Genomic DNA, 22,297 nt, shown 5'->3' with positions numbered 1-22,297 from the left:
GATAAGTTATTAGTATATGATAGGTACAATGGAAAATTCCCAAGTAAAACATTTGAAAATCGCGCTTGTTGCACTGTTTATTTTCGAAATCTATTTTTATTACATTATAACGAGTGTATGTTGAAATGATTAAATTAATGTCATCTTGATACGATATTCGTCACTCAAAATGGTTTTCAATTGTATGTTGTTATTCCGAATGAATATTGATAGTGGTCATTATTGTTTGATAGTAACGGTATATATTATGATCAAAAGTCATTCATTCCTTTCTGAAACAAATGAAATTTCCCAGTATGATCCCATTCTGAAGCTTTTACTGCATAGAATTAGCATCTCGAAAATTTTAAGATAATCCCTTTAGGAATCATCTTCAGAACAGACATTATGTATAATACAGGGTAGATAGTTTTGCACCCCCTTAAAAAGTGCTTAAAAAGACCAAGATAAACTCTCAAAGAAAGTGAAAGTTAAGTTTTCAAGTTAGCTACGCTTTTTGTTAAATTATTCCTCCCAATTATATATTTTTTGCTTGATTTATCATCAAAGTTTATTTATTTTAAAGATAAAACAATGCATATTAAATGAGCGATGACGTATTAACTTACACATATAAATTCATTCACACATACATATATTTTTTATTTGTGTTAGAATAGCTGATACTTCCACGGTCGTCATGGCTCAGAGAAACACAAAATAACAATAATTTTTCTATCTATCTGTTAGGTATAACCAACAATAAATACACAAATATAAATAAATACATTGTTGAATCCTTGAACCAAATTCACGGCTATTATTTCCTAGTTATTTGATTTTTGTCCTATTATTATCTATTGATTAATATGTTATTTTTATTGACAGTTAAGAGGAAATTAACAATTATTCCTTTTTGACAAGTTTTTTAAACTTTATTCAATTTTTTGATTGTAATTCGCCCATGGATTTTTATCCACTGAAATTGTATATGTGGCCAACGACATGAAAATGTTACCATTTTCCGTTGCTATCATGTGTGATCGATTTCAAAGATATTAGTTAATAACTTTCGCGAAATAGTATCTTCAATAAACTGAAGACAGGGAAATGTTCACGAAATCAAGTACAGAATTTTCTGTTATATTAAACTAGAAGATTAATTATTCACGTTCAATTTTCGAGTAGATAATTTAATATTATGAACATATTCCTGGAGATCCATTTATATTCGTTGTGTGCGTAGTCATGGTAGGGACAAGAAAATCGATGCCAGTCTCGCCAGAATTTTTGCGATAAAGGAGGCTGTTATGACTAATTTCCATTTCTTTACATGTTAATGTTAACGAAAATGTCAAATTAAAATTATTGAAAAACACTAATTAATTAAACTTAATGCATTAAAAATTGTGAAAATAAGAAATCAAATTGCACAAATATTATTTTTCAAATGTAAATTATCATAATTATTTATTTAAATTTGTGAGAGAATAAAATTAAATTTTCAATGTAAGTCATAAATGCAATCCATACAATTATATATGCATCCATACAATTCTATAATTAAAGTAGTGTATCGTTACCATAGAAACGCCTCTTTTAAAGCTCACGCACGGTGCGAATAAATAAATATCCCCGACGTATAAGGTATGATCTAAAATCATCTTTTTTCAAGAACCGGCAAAATTTTTTTTTCTTACAATAATTTAAATTAGAATGTTATCTCATGAATTTTGATCCAAATCGTTTCTAAGCAACGATATTCTGGGAGCAAATATCGATTCGTTAGGACAAGCATAGTAGAATTTATGCCATTTTCGTTGAATGGAGTAGATGACTGGTATGGAATAAAAAAATAGAATTGATGCGATAACAAAATTTGGAATTTCCCGCCTCGTTCTTGCAAAAGAGAGTTTCATGTGTAATCTCTAGGGCGATATCGTTCAATGACGTCACTATTCTATTTATATATTCCTGTTTGTTTAATTAGGAGTTTTAAACGTTCATATTTTGCAAACTTTTACAAATTTTCAATAACCAACTTCACTTTTTTGTTCGTGTAGTGAGAATTCTTCAACTGAAGTGATAAAAAACATTTAGTCAGCGTCCCCATTTTTTGGTTCTATTGTCAAAGTTTTATAAAGATATAATCCTGTTCCAGAATCCTAAAATTCTGGAACACTTCTATGATTCACTTTCTTACAAGAAAACATTTTTCCCATCCTCGGAAGAGATAAATGGACATTGCCTTACTTGCTGTATCTTACTGCACCACCTTTATCAATAATTTTTTTTTGTAGGCGTTTTCTTTTAAAATTAAAATCATTGTTTGATTAATTAAAAATAAATAAGCATACAAAACGCACATAATGCATAATTTGAAAATCAGTGATGTGAAAAATTTAAAGTACCCACGTTTTAAAGTTTTAATTTACTTGAGAAAAATTATTTCAATGACATAGTTTTTTTTCAATAAAAAGTTTTTTTTTTACTATGGTTCAATAAGAAAATATAAATTAAGTCCTTGTCGGTGAATACAAACTATAATATGCTTCAAAATAAAATCGTTACAACAGCTCAGTTTGTGTAAATATTTGAGCTGCATTTACTCAAACAAATTAAGTCTTTTTTAGATACACCCCATTTTGAACTTTTGAAAAAAAGCCTTCGAAAATTAATGCAGATAGAAATTACACTACACTCAATTGCTTTTATATTTCGCCTTCTTAATTTTAAGAGGCGCAGAGTTTATTATTTACCAAGTTCAGTGAGATGATGCTTCGAAATTTGTCGGGCTATTTACGCAAGTCATTAACAATCATCGCAGTTTAAATTTTTAATTTATCGGTAAAGAAATCATTGGAGACCAAATTCTTCTTGTTTTTTCTTTTTCCAACGAGGTGTATTAAAAGATGATTCTCTTTTGAAAAATTTTAATTGGTAAGCATTAATTTCACGAATTTTGATTTTCAAAAGAAAAATAAGCTTGGCATTCGATATAGCTCTCCTGTAAACTTTATGGCTCTTCAAAAAGAATTTCTAAATTTCGTACCATAAATAAACGTCCTAAATTTCGTACCGTAAATTTTGTTCTTCTTTTTTAAAAATTGAAATATATTTTTCAAGTAGTTTAACTTCATCATCAAACTTCGTTGCTTTGATCATACATCATTAAACATCGATTAAATTCATGAAAAATCTTTCCAAAGAAGATTAATAAAAAGACTGATTAATAAAAAAGAAAAAGATTTATAATTTTGTCTATTAAATGTGTGTATTAATTATTTAAAAAAAAATTATTGATCGAATTAAATCTCTATCTCTATTTCTATATATTATAAATGCGAAAGTAAGCATGTTTGTTTGTTTGTTTGTTTGTTTGTTACGCTTTCACGCTAAAACTAGCGAATCTAAAACTAGGTTTGTAATGAAACTTTACAGAAACATAGCTCATACTTCAGAATAAAACATGAGATATAATTTATAAAGATATATTAATAAAAAATTTAAAAATTAATTTAATTTGACAGTACCATAAATTACAGATTTCTGTAAAAGTAGTCATTTGACATTACCATAAATTACAAATTTCTGTCAAAATACTCAATATAAAATATTTCACGACCATCTTTTCTGATATACTCAATGAATAATTACGACTATTATACATTTAAAAAAAATAGAAAACCATACATATATTTTACCTGTGTAAAACAATTCTTACCATTATTTCGAGTGTTATAGAAAGGGGATAAGCAAGAGCAATTTTTATCAATCTTTACTTTTAAACTCAGCGAAGCGGGTGGGTATCACTCTAGTGCGTATAATAAAAAACAGCCTACACATTTTTTTTTGTAGCACGCATAATTAACAAAAATAAAGAAAGTGTTTTTTTTGTTGATATTTGGATAAGTGAAAGTAACAACCAATATTTTAAATATAATATCTCTGTAATAAAACAATGTATATAATATATATAGTGACGTAAATGACGTATTTTTAGTTCTAGTAACTTTGTTACCATTATCGAATTTTGAGCAAAAATGGTCAAATTGAGTATGGCTAGAATTTGTTGTTATTTTCGAATTAAATGAAGAATATTATTTTCGTTTTAGTTCAGTAAAAAACGGTGGAAAAAATCGACTCATTATGGAAAATGAAATAAAACGCTCTGTTTTTATACCGTGTGTATATGAAATATACATAGTATTTTAAGTTTAGTCCGAAGTTTGTAACGCTTAAAAATATTGATGCTACGAAAAAAACTTTGGTATAGGTGTTTATAGAATCATCTAATTAGTCCATTTTCTGTTGCCCGTCCGTTTGTCCGTCTGTCAACACGATAACTCAAAAACGAAAAAAGATATCAAGTTGAAATTTTTACAGCGCACTCAGGACGTAAAAAGTAAGATCGAGATAGACTAAAAGAAAGTTTGAAACATTTTTTTGTGAACATCATATATGGGATTATCAGTCATGTATGTGTGACATGTATAGGTATATGTGTAATGTGATAGAATAATCAACACTGTCTATACATGGTATTTCGACAATTAACTCAGTCAGTTGTTTGTTTTCACTTGTTTCTAAATATAATGTGTTTCTATGGTGTCAAATATCATTCGTAAACCATGAGTTAATGTGCGCAAATGTTTCTATTTGTTACAATAAACAATTAAATGAAACTGATAATTAAATGAAACGGTCCATGTAAAAGTTGTTTTAAAAAATTAATAAATAGGCAACTTGTATTGTACATTTAATTTTCGAATAAAAGTACTTCGCAATAAATAATTTTTAGGTGTGGAGTGCACTTACACTCCACAAATGAAAAAGTTCGTCTGCACTCCTGTGGTCCTAAAAGTACATATTAATTTGTAGAAGAGTTTATATTTTTATTTTAAATATAATTGAAACTATTATATAGAATTAATTATTCATTCTGTTTAGACTTTATGTTAGATGCCGTGACCTCATTTTTTTCTAATACTGTGATTTCAGAAAATGATAATAGTCTTTTCTTTAATTTAATAACTGAATTATGAAAACTTTTGATTAATTTGAATGTCAGAATTAATTTATGTTCTAATTTTTTTTTAAATTTCTTTCTTTTATATTAATTTTCTTAACCTAATTACTTTGTGTACTTTCGGACAAGAAGGTTAATAATTAATTTAATGAATACTAACTATGGACAAGGAAGTGGCTATTAAAGTTAGTCCAATATACAAAAATATTCCCAAAAATAAAATTTTTGGTAATCATTTTTTTGTCTTAGGCTTTTCATACACGTTTAATTCACTCCACGAGATTCACTAATCTCTTGTTATTTCTTTCACTAACATGTTCCGTTATAGAAAGAAAATCTTTATTTATTTGTTAATGCTTGATCAAGTATCATAAAAACAGATTAAAACACATTTAAAAGTAATAATTTTTTTACAAAATAAATAATTTATAGGGAGATTATCTTTCACCCAAATACAAATTAATAATAATAATAAATTGTATCAGGACCGTATTAAGCTTAAAAAGAAAAAAAAAAAAAGTAATATGAAAAAAAACTTTAAATTTCACGAGTAATCTAACAAAGGATAAATTTTTTTAGCTGAATTAAATTTTTTAACGCTTTCTTACGATAATTTTTGTAGAGGAAAATGTTCTAAGACTAAGATTACATTGAAATATTATTACTATTCCCAATAATTCCACCTACACTACTAGGAATAGAACTAATTATTTTCATAAAATACAATTAAAAATCATTTAATCGAAATGCTTCAATGAAAATGTATCCCAGATTTCACTTTACTTTTGGTTAATCCGACTCTGAATTCGATAAGCATAACAAAACAAATGTTTAAAAAAAAAACTGTGTGCTACGATATCAAGGTTAATTATTCAAATTGACTTGATCAAGTGTAAACTTAATAAAAGGAATAATATTAATAATAACAATAATAATATTAATTTAAATAACAATGTAAAAATTAAACTGAAATGAATAAAAATATACAATATTTTGAGTGATGATAAATGGTTTTTTTTTCTTTTTTATGTTTTAACTTCAGAAAATTTCAATGGTAAACTATAAAATATAACAACGTAGTTGTTGGACCGTGTGTTCATTATAATGCAAAATTCTATGATTCTTTTTGCCCTCCATTCCGAGAATTGATTAACGCAAGTTTGATAACAAATAAAATAAGTTGTTAACCGTAGTTTAAGTTTCAAATTTGTGGAAGCAGACTTTGTTTATCCTTCCAACATTGCAAGTTCCATTCAATAACTTTCTTTTGACATAAGCGATAAGCACAAAAAATTCGAATAAAAAAATTGAAACACGAAAATCGAATAACTCAATTTCCATAAATTAGACACTAAAGAATCACGATTAAAACCTCATTCTTCTTTCTTAATTAAATTATTTTTATACATCCGCTTTTTTGCGTTTCAATATGAGCACGCGGTTTTTGTAAGTAACTGAATATAAAAAAAAAATAATGTTCAAAATTATTAATTGAATCTAATAATTTATGAACTATAAATTTATTTTTCTATTGTACGTTTGAGTTTTGTACGTAGTTTCAAAAAAACAATTTAGTGTCATGGGGAGAATTAATAATTCTTCTTTTAACACTTGTGGTCATCTATGCAAAATTATTTGATTCTTTTCTTAACCTTCGATAATAATGAAAAATTTATTAGTCACATGTAAACAGTGGTTTTTAGTTACTTAACAAAAGGAAAAATTGAAAATCCAAACCTCACATTTAACCTAGCTTCCAAACGAAGCAACTTTAGCCTAAAAGATTTATTTTGAGTTTTGCTATATCTGAAAGAGCGATTGTCTAGAGAGACCGTGTACATAGGCTAAGTACTCTCACTGAGATGGCAAAATAAATATTAGTAATATAAAAGTTATTGTCAATGTCGTTGTCAAGGTGATCAATGATGTATGGTGACAATTTCTGTTGTTTTATAAAAAAAACCACAAACCAAGAATCAATTTTATAGTAATCATAAAATATAAAAAAACGAGTTGTTCATGTGAATGCAACCCTTATGATCCACATCATCAATTTCCCTTATAATAATACTAATATTAATTATTTTTTTGTACAATGTGGATAAAAGGTGTTTTGTATTCAAAAGTCCTGGGAAAGCAAAACACCCAGCACTAGCAAAAACGTAGCAGCCGTAAAATTTAATATTCGTAAATATTTCTGTAAACATGTGTGTTTAGGAAAGAATTATCAGGAGATAAATCTCATATATTTAAAGCAGCAATTCTTGTATATATCAACAATCTTGGATAAAATCGATCTAGTAAGGTTTCATTTTGAGAAAACGTCGTTTTGTCCGTGTTTTCAGGAAAAACTGAAACATCAACTGCAAAATTTGACTCTTCCTAACATCTATTGGCGAGTACATGCATTGTACGTGGTTCGTTGTATGTATTGTATAGAGTGAAGTGCGTGTGGCTTTGTCAATTTTGGTTGATTTATAGCTTATATCGTAGTTAACGAAATAAAGTACATTAACGGGACATTCAAATTGGTATTTGCCTGGAGACATTTTAAATCTTATATAAGTGACAAAATTTGAGTCTTTTTAACTAAAAAAATACATGAAATGCATGGCGTTTATCACAATGCTAGTAGTGTATATTGTCGTAAGATCCATAACTGTGGCGTTATTTACAATACGCCACAGTTATACGTTAATAACGTAAATAACGCCATAGCTATACTTATTATCAGAGTATCTGTCCCTATACATTTCCCTATATGCCATGCATTTTTTACCGTGTAACGAAGTGGTGTTAATATATTATTCTGATTATGAAACTTAAAAATATGTTGAAAATTTTCAGAAGGATTTTCGACTCAATCACAAGAACTTCCTTACAGGAAATCTAAAAAATAGAAATAAAATAAAATACAGTACAAAAATGATTAATAGCCTTGACTTTACCTTTCAAAAAATTTATCAAATATTACCAATAACATGCGGAAAAATTTAATGAAGATTTACATTAATTAATTGTCTCTACAACCAAATAATAAAGTTTTTAATCAATTTCGTGTATAGTGAATCATTATTATTAATTAATTGTATTCTTACTTTGTACATAAGCGTGTGTTTTACATAATCAATTTATTTTTTATTTTATAATTTTTAATAAATTAATCAATAAATAAGATTTATTAATTAGATTTATGGTAGTGACTAGTGAGTTATTCAAAAAACCAGTATCGTCTTAGGCATATTTACCTATCTACAATTCAGTAGCTATTAAATATTGAAATTAAAATTATTTTCTATTATTTTAAATTTTAATTTGCTATTAATAATGCACGTGTAAAATGTTTTAAACATCGTTTTGATAAGCTTGTATATTTAAATAATTTGGAAAAATTAATGTCTGCTTATCCATGTAAGATCGAAGGACGAAAGTAACTAGGGTTCACGTAATATAACATTTAAATTATTATCAGACCCACCTTGTGATTAGACTTTTGCAGTTACCTAACCGCACATGAGTGAGATTGATTTATCATGGTTGAAAAACAACGCACATGGTTCAGATCTATGATCTCCAACAGAATGATATGATTTAAGGGCTAAGTAGTTTTTTCTTGCCTACAGTAAGAGGCAAATTCATGATCCCTATTTCAAAAACATGACCGAATCATGCCGAATTTCCTAGCGTTCCTATCAAATTTATATGAATTTGTTTATTTTCCTAAACTTATTCCGTGTAAAGATTCATAAAATGGTTTAGAAATACCTAGCACCAAATTAAATTAAGATTGAATAAATTTTGGAATTCCTTAAATTTCTTCTAAAAGAATATGTATTTATTTCCGTTAGATTTTAAACTGGTTACAAAAAACCACTCCAGCTACCGTTAACTCAACATCTATTAACGAAAATCAACTCATTGCGTTATGGTTAGTAGATCTGGGTCGAGTTAGCACGAATTTTGATGATTTTTTATCCTTTTTTTTGGAAGTCAAATTTAAAATTTTAGTCGTTTACAATCTGACGAAATTTACAATATTACGATGACATATATGAAACATCTTAATTGTCTGATCAAATAAATTTATTTTTCTTTTTTCTTTTATAGGAAATAATAAACCAGCACATTCTCATGGACTCCACAGCGGCCTCAAAGATTTGGCCGCAAGCGGGCTTTTGGATGATAAAAAAGACGATTCAGATCTATGGGGGAATGTCGAAGCACAAACAGCTTTCTTAGGACCAAATCTTTGGGATAAAAGTTACGACACAGATTTAAAGGTAAATATTATTTTTAAACAAAAGATTTTTTGGAAAGAATATATAAATAGATGCCTTTATTGTGTAATTCATAAGCATTCAGCATTTTTATATAGCTAAAGTTAAAAATTATACTTACAAATTACTGTGATTGTCAAGGTTGCATTCAAGACATAGAGATAGTTTTATAGTTACAAAATTGATTATTGATGGTATAATCATATTTTATGGATAAAGAAAAATTATATTTTAGCGATAGTCTAGACATTATTAGGTTGTAAAGCTAAGATTTTAGCCCCAATAAGTCAAAAATTAAACCATTGTTGTAAATAATTGATTGTTTCACGAATGGACACTTCTTTTAACTGGAAAATTCAATATAAACCATGATAGTAGTAGTCTAAACTTATATTAAACTTGACCGAAGTAATTTTACTTTTCTTAACTAAATTGCTGTGATAATTATTTAGGAAAATTCATTTTGTAAAATTCTGTCCCGAATCTTAAAAATTATTGTAGTCACTGTACTTGAGCGAGAATTATCAATAGATTTATTGACTTACAATTTTTTTAAGATTTTGATAAAATTAACCAAATGTAGTTCATGGCGCCGATCAGATTATTCATTTGACGATTTAAAAAACTTTAATTTGATGTAAGTGCGATATGCAAAACTGGAGATAAACATATATTACAATTAATAATATTTTAAAATTACATTCTACTTGTATTCTAAGCGGTATGCCATCTATTTAAAATATATTGTAACTATACCTGCTTATTTTACTGAGTGTACCACATCAAACAATACAAATAAAAATATAACAATTATTTGAATATAATTTTTTTTGTTATTTTTATTTATGTTTTTTTACTGGACAAAATACAAAACTAACCAATTCAACGCTATGCCAATTCAGCTCTGGTAGTGGTAAAAGCAATGTGTCAATTTTTAAAATTAAAAGCTTTTATTTAACTTCACTCTTATGTCCTGGAATTATGCAATCAAAATTTGACCTGATTTTCAATTGTGCTGAAATTTTGCATGCTTTTGTAAATCGAATGACAATACATATTTATGGAAGCATGGCCTGATTTTCCCATCGCTTCCACCATATTTGATATATAATGCGTGATTTAGTTTTTAATTAAACATTTAAATAAATAATACTTTGTAAGTAAAAACTCTTATTGTACCAAAAAATAAAAAACAAATTTCCTTGTCACTAATACTTGTAAAATTATTTTTACTTTTTAGTACAAAAAACTTGTTTCTTAATAAAAACGGGAAAAATTTCAGAACCTTCAGTAAATTATACAATGCATTAAATAAAAATTATCCATATGGAAATTTGCGATAAACACTCATTTTAAATTTTATATGGAGGTGAGGAGGTATTATAGGGAGAACTTCAAACAACAAATTTTAAATATTTAGTCTAGTAAATTTTTTAGAATGAATTAAAAATAAAATTGTTCCACACTGGTGTATTATTTTAAGAATAAGATGTTTTATTTTAAGTATCATAATCATTTTTCAAAAATGTATTGTAGCCATAAAAATAGATTCAAAGAACAAAAACCATTAATAAAAAATACATTAAGTTTGTTAAGTTGCGGTGCTTGTTCGGGATGAACGAAAGTTTTTTATAACAAAATTTCAATTTATCATTATTAATTTTCATTTAATTGTTATTAAAAGTGGGTGGAGATAGGTAATTTTATTGGCTGTTACTGAGATGTTCTTTCATTTCACGGTTGACAGCCGGGCACTATTTTTTAGAAGATTTTTGCTTAACTTATTTATGTTTTTTTTTTCAATTTTAAATTTATCTAAATGAAGTCTTTAGATAAGTCAACAACTCTGTGCAAGGGCTCTATTGATAAAGTAGCGGTTTTAAAAGCGTTTCCCGTTAAATTATTAAATTCCACACCGGCCTAAAATGTATGAATGTCAGTTTTATTCTACTTCTGTTTGTTACATGAATGAACTTTTATTAAACCAAAAACAAAACCATGTATATTCCTTATTATCTTAATCAATAAAGCCCTTTTTATTTTTCATCAGAAGTCGATAAATTCTATATTTATTTATAATATTTAAATTAATAATGAACATTTTATTTTTATGAAGTGAATTCAAAGTTTTCTTGTACAGATTGGGCTCCCTCAAATAAGCAGAAATTTTTATATAAATAGCTACTACCTACTAAGAATATAACAATAATTTCTTATCTCGAAAACGATGAAAATTACTTTAATTCGATACATTCGATAAGACCTTTCAATCCTGATATTTCCCATTTTTCTAAACATTTCAATATGGGTGTCTCGAGCTTTTAAAGTCACATACCTGATAGGTACTCAAGAAAATTATTTTCTGCTATTAAGCTTATTAAAATTTATTTTCTAGTTTATTAAAATTTATTTTTTAATCTAAAATTTAACTGCATTTCCCAACGGTTGCAGCATTGAAAAAAAATTAGAGCTCATTGAAAGTAAAAATTTTAAAAATATTTCACGCCTAATTGCCAAAAATCTGAAAAGTTCTCATTTTCGAAACATTTTAAGTCTGACTGTCTGATCCGTGAATACAAATATCCGCGCCTTAGAATTCCAGTAGTTGAGTCTATTTAATATTCCTATGAGTTTTAGATAAGGCCTCCTCAAACATTGGTCATTAAATTTTTCAACATTCGTAAGAGGTAACCCCAAAAATAAGGTACCATATTCAAACATAATATGAAAGTTTCATGTCATTTTCAAGAAATTAAATATTAGTTTTTGGTGGAACAGTAATCAAAGCCCTTCGAGCTTTTCGCTAGCTCATATAATTTTTGTGTGATGCTATTCTGTACTTCCATCAAACCATATGTAAATAAGAAAGCTTTCACTCGTGGACGCATAAATATACAAAATAATAACAGACAGACACATATGCAATATAATATTTATTTAATTTATATACTCCGTTCTTTTTCTCTTTGTGTAACACACTAAGTGTGAATAACACAGGATAGTTTTATAGCTCTTCAATAACATTATTATTTTCTATCTACACTTAGTGTAATACACCGTGATAAAAAGAACATAAAAAAATAGGGGAAGATGTAGTACCTAGTATTAAAATTTACATGTACATGTTTTGGAAAGTCTTTTTTTTAATCTCAATGGATATTTTCTCTGTTTATAGCACTTTTATTCCTCAATACTATGTATTTTCCTCAGAGATTTTAAATATTAAACAACTATCAACAAAAACGTATCAATTTTATATCCCTAGAATGGTACCTTATATCCCTAGAATCACTCCCATCGATGGTACCAAAAGGCAATCTCTTGAACATGTAATCGTTACAGTTTAAGGAATAACATCATAGACTGCATATGATTGGCACATTGGTAATCGTACATGTTTTTCTTACAACTTCCACGGGTACAGCAACAGCTTCAACTGTTATTTTAAGCGACTCACGGTGAATAAGACTTATTTTTCCCACTTACAATACGCTTGCCAATACTTGGAAACCTCTTATATTATTAGATTCAAGATCTAACTTAGACTCATAATCTAACGACAATCTGTCTTCAGCCTACCTATATTCTGATGAAATACTTTTCTGTCCAACATTTCAATACAAATTCTGTCCAGTATCAATAGTAGGCGGGCTGTGTAGATTCCAATTCAAATTACATTATAAATTCCCACTAACAAAAATCAACTTTTTTAGCAAACTACATATTAAATCTCATAAGGAGAAAATTGACTTTTACGATGTTGAAAGTGTGCGAGATGGTAATCGCGAGCACTGAGACTTAGCAAGAATGTGTTTGGTTCAGTTGAGCAATTACATTAGAGGTGGTGTGGAAAAGGCATTGAACACCCGTAGCTGTCAAATGTCAGCACTGACCACCAGTCCCTCCGTTAATTTTGAATTGGAAACTTGGGGTGGGGGTTGAACTGCGAATTCTTCAAGATACATTTGACTCCAAGTACTACATCTTACCCTATTAAATTACGTACACATTTCCAATCAAAAATGTTAAAAATAACTTATTATAATATTGGTGGGGTAACATTATTATTTATAAATATACTTTGGATATTATTATTAGGTATTTACTATGCCACCAAAGTAATATTAATATAAGTAAAGTAAAGTAAAGTACGTCTGTTTGTATATGAAAATGATAATTTTATGTCGATCTTTTATTATTATTACTGCATTTAAACAATGACAGTCATTTATACTATTTTAATATTATAGAAAGTGAGGTAATATTATTTTTTTGTTAAATAAAGACAGTTATATTTAATATTAAATTAGTTAAAATGTAATAAACGTTTTATAAATTGTATAGAGTGTTTATTGCAAAATTTATTAAATAATTTATTTATATATAGTCGAATAAAGGAATACATAAGATAGACATTCTTAGGGAGTCCTCATTTTTTTCAAAATGATTCTTTTTGTATATTATTTAAAATCAGAAATATTTCAGAGAATAATCTGGAGGAGGAGTAGGCAATATTGCGACTGATATATCGACGAAGTTCGGAATTTCGGAAGATATTGATTTTATACTGTAAATGTCACATAAGAGTTCGATGAAAGTTCGGGATGAAAGTTCGTATAAAAATATATAAAAACCGTCATTTTTGAGTTCACTACTTAACCGACTTTAAAAGTTCTTTCACCTATAGAATGATAGAATGCTACACTAGAATGCATAGAATGCTAAAAACATGTCATGCATCTACCGTTTTCCCATAAGACCAATGTTAAATATGCCTACTTTTGAAGTCATTTTTTTAATTTAAATAACGTGTAACTCCCCACCCCTCCTAAATTTTCAGAATTGATTTAGACTTAATCCAACTTCATATAAAAAAAAAATCAAGATTTTATCCAAAATTGCCCTGGCACTCGTACATCCTTAAGTGTATCGACAATGGATAAACAAAAAATATAAAAATTGTACGATTCTTTTTTCCTTTCTTTTGAACGATTGATCACAATAAATTAAGCACACGAAGTGAGCTCCTCCTGATTTAACCTGCTTTAAACCTGTTTAAGCTGAAACATGATACAAGTGAAATTTACAAAATTAAAGAACCACCGACAAATTTTTCGGCTACGAAACCTTTATTTTAAACATATCTAAGAACACTCTCCGTTATCCTTTTTCAATTACCTTTCAAACAAAACCAAAAATCGATTTATCCGTTTAGGCGCTACGATGCCACAGACAGATAGACATAGACAGACAGACACACAGATAGCGGTCAAACTTATAACACCCCTTTTTTTTTAATTTTGGGGGTTAAAAACAGAATGATATATATCACGTCAGTTTCAATAATTAATAAATAAACTTCATCTTTCATCTACGATCCTTCCAGATATAAAATATTCTGTTAAAGTGTTATATAAATCGAATAATAAATTACTATACACATTTACGTAATACACAATAAACATACTGTATATTTTTATATTATAGTACACTTGTTTAATTTATTGTGTAATTATGATTACGTAAATTGTGTTGTGTAGAGATATTTTATAATAACATTTTGTTACATTATTTATACGAATGAGTAGTTACGAGTTCTAGACGCTAGTACTCAGACCCTATCCCATTGTTATTTATATTTTCACAAAAATGTTATTGTTATTATGTCAAAAGTGAAAATGTTATGGACTAGTATAAAGTGTAAAATGTAAAGTTTTACGTACCTATCATTAACAAGAAAAACTTTTGTTTTTGGAAGTGAATCAAGTGAAAATCAAAAATGAAGTCAATGGATTTTGATCCACATATTCAACCGAAATTTATCAAAAATACAGTAAATAGTTGGGTTTGTTTTACTAAATTTAATTTTAGTTAATAATTATTACGTATGGCAACAAAATATTTATTATTAAAATTTATGTGTGTGACCTTATTTTTTAATTTCTGTGTTGTGTAAATAGTGTTTTGATTGTTATGTAATCAGAATAAATATTATTATTGATAAAATTGTCTATCCAGCACACTTTACAGTTATTCACTAGATATGTGGTTTATTTTAAGATTATTAGATTATACTCCAAAAAATTGAGTTAACTTTAAGACTATGTTCATTAGACTGGCGTTTAACGTGTATTTTGCTAAGGCGCGTTTACAAAAACATGAATATCTAATGTAGGTGTTCACATTCAAATGCGCGTTTTGCATGAAATCACTCACATTCGTGTTTTTATAAAGTGCGTTCAATGCTTGTCATATAAACAAAGTTTTGACATCATTCTCTTACATAATCTGGTCTATTTATAACTGATAAAGACACGATGGTGGTTTCTAGAACTATTTTTCACTAATGAATGATTTTTGCCTTAGATCAATTATTGGAGCTATGTTATTTCTCACACGTTTCTTATTTGTTTGCGGGGTGAGAGGCTAAACCAAAAAAATCGTAACAATTTTTTGTGTAACAAAAAAACGCAACCTATGCATTAATAATTAAAGCTGTACAATGACTATAGCAACATGAAAAATTTCTAAAACAGATAAAGTATCTTCGTCTCTTTTATAAGCCTACAATTTCTATCTCGTTCAACGTGTCTCACAGCGAACAAAAATTTACCTATTGCGTTTCCTATGTCTATACAGCTCTATGGTATTATCTCTATGTGACAAATAGAAGAAAAATTTGATGACCAAAACTGCCCCTTTCTAAAACCAAAAGAATCTTTGTTCGTGTTATTTCAACTATCTAATCATTTTTTTTATTAATAATGTTGTAGAAATCGATGAACCTTAAAATCGAATTTAATTTTTGAGAAATATTAATATAATCATTTTCTTATATTATCAATTTAAAATGTAAACAATTTGAAATATGAGTGAGTATTTAACATATATTATCCATTTATGTTATATAAGGTCTTTCAGTAAGAGTGTTACTTTTTAAAATTTGATAAAAACAAACTATCAAAATTAGTCCAATTTTTTCATTACAGAAATTAAAAACAAATTCGACTGCAAATTCGGTTAAAGAAGAATTTAAATGTCGAAGATCCAAAACAGGGCATAATTTACTTTGATACGATGAATTTTTTTTATTAATGTTTTAAAAAGTGCCATTCTTATTGAAATACCCTATATATTAATTACGTTTTATTAATTAAAGATAATATTATCGATAATTTTATTGGTCATCATTATATTAATATCTTTGTGTATTGTCTATTGTTTTTTATATTAATTTAAAATGCATAAATTTCATATAATTATTGAGAAATATTATTTCATTTTTTTTTTTAAATAATATAAATATGAATATTTTTTAATAGAGAGGTGAAATATGTGATTGAGTAACATGAAATTAGACTAATTTTATATTTTCATGAATGTTCTTTCACTTTTAATAAAATGGAAGTAATACATTTAGTGATAAAACTAGCGTACATTTTTTGTTCTTATTTGCAATGAGGCAAAAATTTGTGGGCTCACAGTCCTTAGGTACCAGCATTTGAGCCTAAGGACTGTTTCAGTGAACACATGTCATTTTAAACGTAAGTATGATGTAAGTATTACTTTGCAAGGTAGCGATTACATCATATTTACATCACATTCTTGCATAAAAAAAATGGAGACTATTGACTTCTATAAAATGAAATTATTTTATAAATGTGACATGTGGTTACTAGGCTTAGACTAGACAAGATTATCGATGTAATTACTCCACTAAATATTGAAAATTTAACTGGCTTGTTTAATGCAAAATAAATTATCATGTAAATACACAAAATATTAAAGAAACTAATTATTAAGAACATGAAATGTTCAAAATTATGAGCCACTGAAAAACGATCAAGAAAAGTTTATTTTCTGTGTTCCAAAAATTCTTCGCAAATAAAAATGTGCGTGTGACGTATGACTAGAATTAGCTGTAGTTTTTCTACAACATTAATCCCTTGTTTATTTAACACGCCATATTACAGCGACCTCATAGCTGACAATTTTTATGTAAATGTTTGTCACTTCTAAAATTATAAACGGAATTCATAATATGAGATACTTTAAGAAAGTTTCATCAAAATCCGTATAATTCATTTTTACTTAATTCGTTCTTAGAAATTGCATTACTCTTTACGTTTTGCATTTATTTTCAAACATCGTAAAAACTGCCTCAGCTTGTAGTGTAAAATCTAGCTGAAATATTTAAACTGTTAATCACAGCAAATATCAATTACTTATCCTAAAAATGTCTTCTGTAATTTAATATGACTTCAATTTGTTTGTTTCAGTATGTGGATTTGGATGAATTTTTATCAGAAAATGGAGTATCTATGGATGGAATTGGTTCACATCTGGGCAGCAGTGGTAGTTCGGGTGGTGGCGGAGGAAGTGGGGGTAGCAGTATGGCGTCACACGGTCTACCAAAACGTGAACGATCACCTAGTCCTAGTGATTGTATGAGTCCAGATACATTGAATCCCCCATCACCGGCTGACTCCAGTGAGACACGATTTAGTTTATGTTATGAATGGTCCCGCGACGACTTTGAATGTCGATAAGTATCCAATATAGATGGTGACGCTTTACGTTTTAAAAGTTTAGCTTTAAAATAATTAATTTTTGTAGTTGAAGTGTTTAAAACTTTTGAAATAACGCTTTGAACTTTTTTGTCACTGTCTATTTAAAAAAAAAAATTAACAACCATTCAATTTTGTCGTTGGAAAAGCTTGTTTTTAATAAAACTATTCCTTTAATTTGGTATATTGTTCGTCCGTTGGATAAAAAAAGAATTGTTAGAATCAAGCTGAAGTTGATGAAAGCGTCACCAACTTTTTCTATTCTTAACACACACTTTGGAGAAATACCCAATACATAATACACAACTTGTGTATTACAACGAAATTTTATAGGGGAAAATTATAATACTTCACATAATAATACAGTTAAACTTCGATAAGTCGAATCGAAATCAAATATTTTAACGAATTTTATAATTTCATTAGAGTGTCCGAATTATTCTTCAAATTAGTTTATCAGTTGATCATTGGTCGAAATCCGAAAATTGTTTTTCCTCTAATCTGACAATTTATTATGCATTCCTCAAGAAATCTTTTCGGTTCGACAAAAATGTACTCTTTATTAATCGTCATCCATAATGAATTCATGGCGAACCAAATTACGACTAACGAAGAAAACAAGGCTTTGAATTTTGAAAACAAGGTCTTTGTAGCAAGAACCACGTTAAAGTCATTCAAAAATCCTCAAATATAAAATATCCTTAATGTTATTTTTAAACAATTATTATATAGTCAAGTAAACTTTTTGTTCAATTGTTTTGCGAGTCTTATTAATAAAAATGATTGAAAAATAGCAATCCTAAATTTTGTTCATTTAGAACTAAAGAAAAATACATGTCATAGGAAAGAAGAAAAAATAGACTCTAGATATAAATCATCAGAGACCTGTTTCGGAATCTTCTTCGAGATGTATATATCTTCACGTCTTCATATCGGCTCTCCTCAATTATTAAATCTTCCCGATTCATTTAAACAAAACATTTTATAAAAGTGTGGCTTATTAAAGTTTAGTTGTATTTACCCCGATTTGAACAGTTTGAGTGTGTTATTTTTCTTAATTTAAATTTAATTGACATAGCGACAAAATAATTTATAGAAATCTTTTTATTTTACATCAGCATTATCAATGGCATCCTCGGGACGTGATTTCGACCCACGAACTCGGGCATTTTCCGATGAAGAATTAAAACCACAACCAATGATAAAAAAATCACGTAAACAATTTGTTCCTGACGATTTAAAGGATGACAAGTATTGGGCACGCCGAAGGAAGAATAATATGGCAGCAAAAAGATCGAGAGATGCACGTCGTATGAAAGAGAATCAAATTGCACTGAGGGCTGGTTACCTTGAGAAAGAAGTAAGTGCTCTAAAGGTATATAATTGTTGTTTAGTGACAATGCATAAATATTTTATTTATTAATTAAGTCAATTTTGTAGTCTGCTTTTATGGTCTAAAGAATCAACAACAATGTTTTCAAGCCAAAATGGTTTAAACAATTCATTTAATTTTTCGACCATTAAATCAGATTTAAAAATTGTATTATTTTTATTTTGAATATTATATTCTTTGCTATGAAATGTTCAAATAATAAAGATTTGAAAAGTTAGGGAATTTTAATCCAAAAATTTTTATCAAATCCACAAATTAAAACGTCAAAAAGTTAAATATAATTAAAATTCAAGCCACCGATTTTTAATCTTATTATTGTTCAATCGTATAAGATAATCGATATTACAGCGTGTGTGAAAACTTCACATCAAAAGAGTCCTGCAAAAATATCTTCTCTAAAATAGAAAATTGGACATTTTATTAAATTTTTACCAATTGCTTCGATAACGGATAATCAACAATGTTTTGCAAAACCATATCTGCTGGGATATTTTTCACGGATTTCTTTATCATGTGACCTGATTTGTGTACCTTTACATACTGTATTTTTTTCGGATAAATGCTAAATTTATTACATTTACATAAATGCTATTGTGTTTTGTATCCGATTATGCTTATTTAAAGGGGCCTTAAATCGGTTCAACTTATGAATAAGATGTTTTTTGAATTTGGCATTTATTCTTTAGAATGATTGCAGAATTTTATCCTAATTAATACAGGTCGTGGGCCCATATTGAAGCGAAATTTGTATAATTCTTTTTGTTTGGTATTGAGAGTATTGATAAAGTTACATCGTAATACGTTGATAACACCCTGCCGTTTGTTTCTACGTATTAAATGTTAACACATATTATTTTTTAACAAAGGCGGCAGGCAAAAGAACATCGCTTCTTCTTTATTACATCTGCCAGTTCCCAAAATGGCTTCAGACAATAAGAAATATAGTAATTTCGCTTTATTTTGGGTTCACGGTCTTATATGGATGCCTGAAATAGATTTTGAATTAAATTTAAATAATTTAGGCGTAATTAAAATACTTATCAAATATAAAAGATTTATGTTTTCGATGAATTCATTAAATTTATTTATTTTTGAACATTATATTTTTGCATGTTGCTTATTAATTTTTTTTTCTAAGTATATAACATTCTATTTTTAAGTATTGTTTGATGTTTTTCGTCCAAACTAATATTATTAACAAAAGTTGTCCGGCTGTTTGTACGATTGCAATCAAAGATTACTGCCAAAAAAGTAGTAGGAATGACCGAATGATTGCCTAAGTAAAACACAGAAATTTCCCTCAATGGTCAATTTTTATTTTTCCACCTTTAAATTTGATGCCATTCTCTTAAATGCCAGCGTGTTTCTAAGTATTCGAAACACTTTTTATACAAGCTCTCCAGTATAGCCTTCAGCTACTTTCCATAGATTTTTATAGATGGATATTATGGGCTTGAAACGGATATCACAGATTACGGAAAAGTAATTTTACTTCGATTACAAAAAGAAGTAAAACTATGGTACCCGATTCTCAGGAGGTCGTCAGATCGAAATCCATACACGTCAATAGATTTTTTTTTTAATTTTTAATTTAAAACTATAACATATTCCTAGTACTTTTTTGGCAGAATCATTTTATCGAATTGCCAATCCTCATGTATGTGTTCCAACTTACGAGTTAGGTGAGCCTGGAAATGTCAATAATATCTCTTAAATTCCGACAAAGTTATGCAAAATTTTGTACTACAATACCCTCTTTTTGACATTCATATTTTATGTATGGTGAAAGAATTATTTTTAGTTTGTAGTTTTTTAATTTTATTATAAAAATATATATTTATAATTTTTGTATAATTATAGAATATGGGATTAAGGCAGGAAATTGAACGGCTGAAGAAAGAAAATCATTTACTCAGAGATAAATTAGCGAAGTATACAGATGTATAATAGAACGCAAAATTAAATTTTTATATATTTGTGTATCACCATTTTTTGTGACAAAATAAACAAAACAAAAAAACATACAAATCAAAATGGAAAATTATTTAACGCAATACAAAACAAATTCACATGGATTCACAACAAAAATAATAATATACACTCACAACATTTTTAATATATAAGAAGAAAAACATTGTCATCTCGCGCCTTTCGCCCTCTCCCCCGAAAATGAAGAAGAAAAGAAACAATTTTTATTTGGAAAAAACAAAAACATTTGTATATAGAAACATACACACGCCACCATTAAAATTGGAATAAATAAAAAAAAAAACTTAAAATAAATCCAAACAAATTAATTTCAGTAGTCATCATGTAGATAATAGTTTTATTATGTATATTTAGAGATTATTATTAAATTAGAGATTATATTTAAAAATTTAAAAAAAAAATTTAGTTTTTTCTTTTGTTTTTAGTAACATTGTTATTTTGTTTAGTAACAAAAAAAGAGAAAAATTTATTAAAACAAAGAATTTGTTATTTTCTTTTATAGAAAAATTTTATTTTATTATTTAATAATTGACTAAATGCATACAGGTAAGACTCAATCCGACCTCCGACAATTTTTTGATGTGACCCACTTAACTTTTAATTACTCAAATCATGTCTATGATATTTCATAATTTCTGAAACTTCAGTTAATTGATTAAGTGCAGTGAATAAGCATTTAATGAATTATTCTCTAAAATGACACTGTTGACAAAAGTTTTCATTTTACTATTCGAATAATAGAGTTGCTTGAGTATCGATTTCGAAATTAACTACCATTTATTTTCATTTGTGGTATAGAATAACAGCTGCTGTAAAAACCAAAAGGCTCAATTCCTGCCGATATTGCAGTGTACTTTGGTTTTAATGAAGTAAATGTTTAAACAAAGATTGTTTAAAAATAAAAAATTATATTATACACATATTGTATCACCATATTATCCTTGATCGAATAAAAGGATGCTTGTCGCTATTATAAGACGTGCAAATCTTCAATTCCAAAAAAGCTGCCAGAAAAGTGCCCCCCATTTTTATTTATATACTCAATTCACAAACGTTTAGTTTG

General features: G+C 27.7%; 1 protein-coding gene across 2 annotated transcripts in view; it reads left to right on the top strand.

Moving 5' to 3' along the window:
• LOC123296688 (hepatic leukemia factor) overlaps positions 1 to 21,606 on the top strand; it is a 91,900-nt gene extending 70,294 nt beyond the window's left edge. Inside the window, exons 2-5 of one of the 2 annotated variants that reach the window (XM_044878270.1) lie at positions 9,116 to 9,288; positions 17,565 to 17,775; positions 18,971 to 19,212; positions 21,106 to 21,606. In XM_044878270.1, the coding sequence (XP_044734205.1) occupies positions 9,116 to 9,288; positions 17,565 to 17,775; positions 18,971 to 19,212; positions 21,106 to 21,192 (713 nt within the window). In that variant the 3' untranslated portion in view covers positions 21,193 to 21,606. Of the gene's footprint in view, positions 1 to 9,115; positions 9,289 to 17,564; positions 17,831 to 18,965; positions 19,228 to 21,105 lie in introns of both variants that reach the window. The other variant, XM_044878271.1, reaches the window with a different exon arrangement.
• Positions 21,607 to 22,297: the final 691 nt, after the last annotated feature.

This window comes from Chrysoperla carnea, chromosome 3 (assembly GCF_905475395.1).
Source record: "Chrysoperla carnea chromosome 3, inChrCarn1.1, whole genome shotgun sequence".
Lineage (NCBI taxonomy): Eukaryota > Metazoa > Arthropoda > Insecta > Neuroptera > Chrysopidae > Chrysoperla > Chrysoperla carnea.
This window is presented reverse-complemented; position numbering and strand designations above follow the sequence as displayed.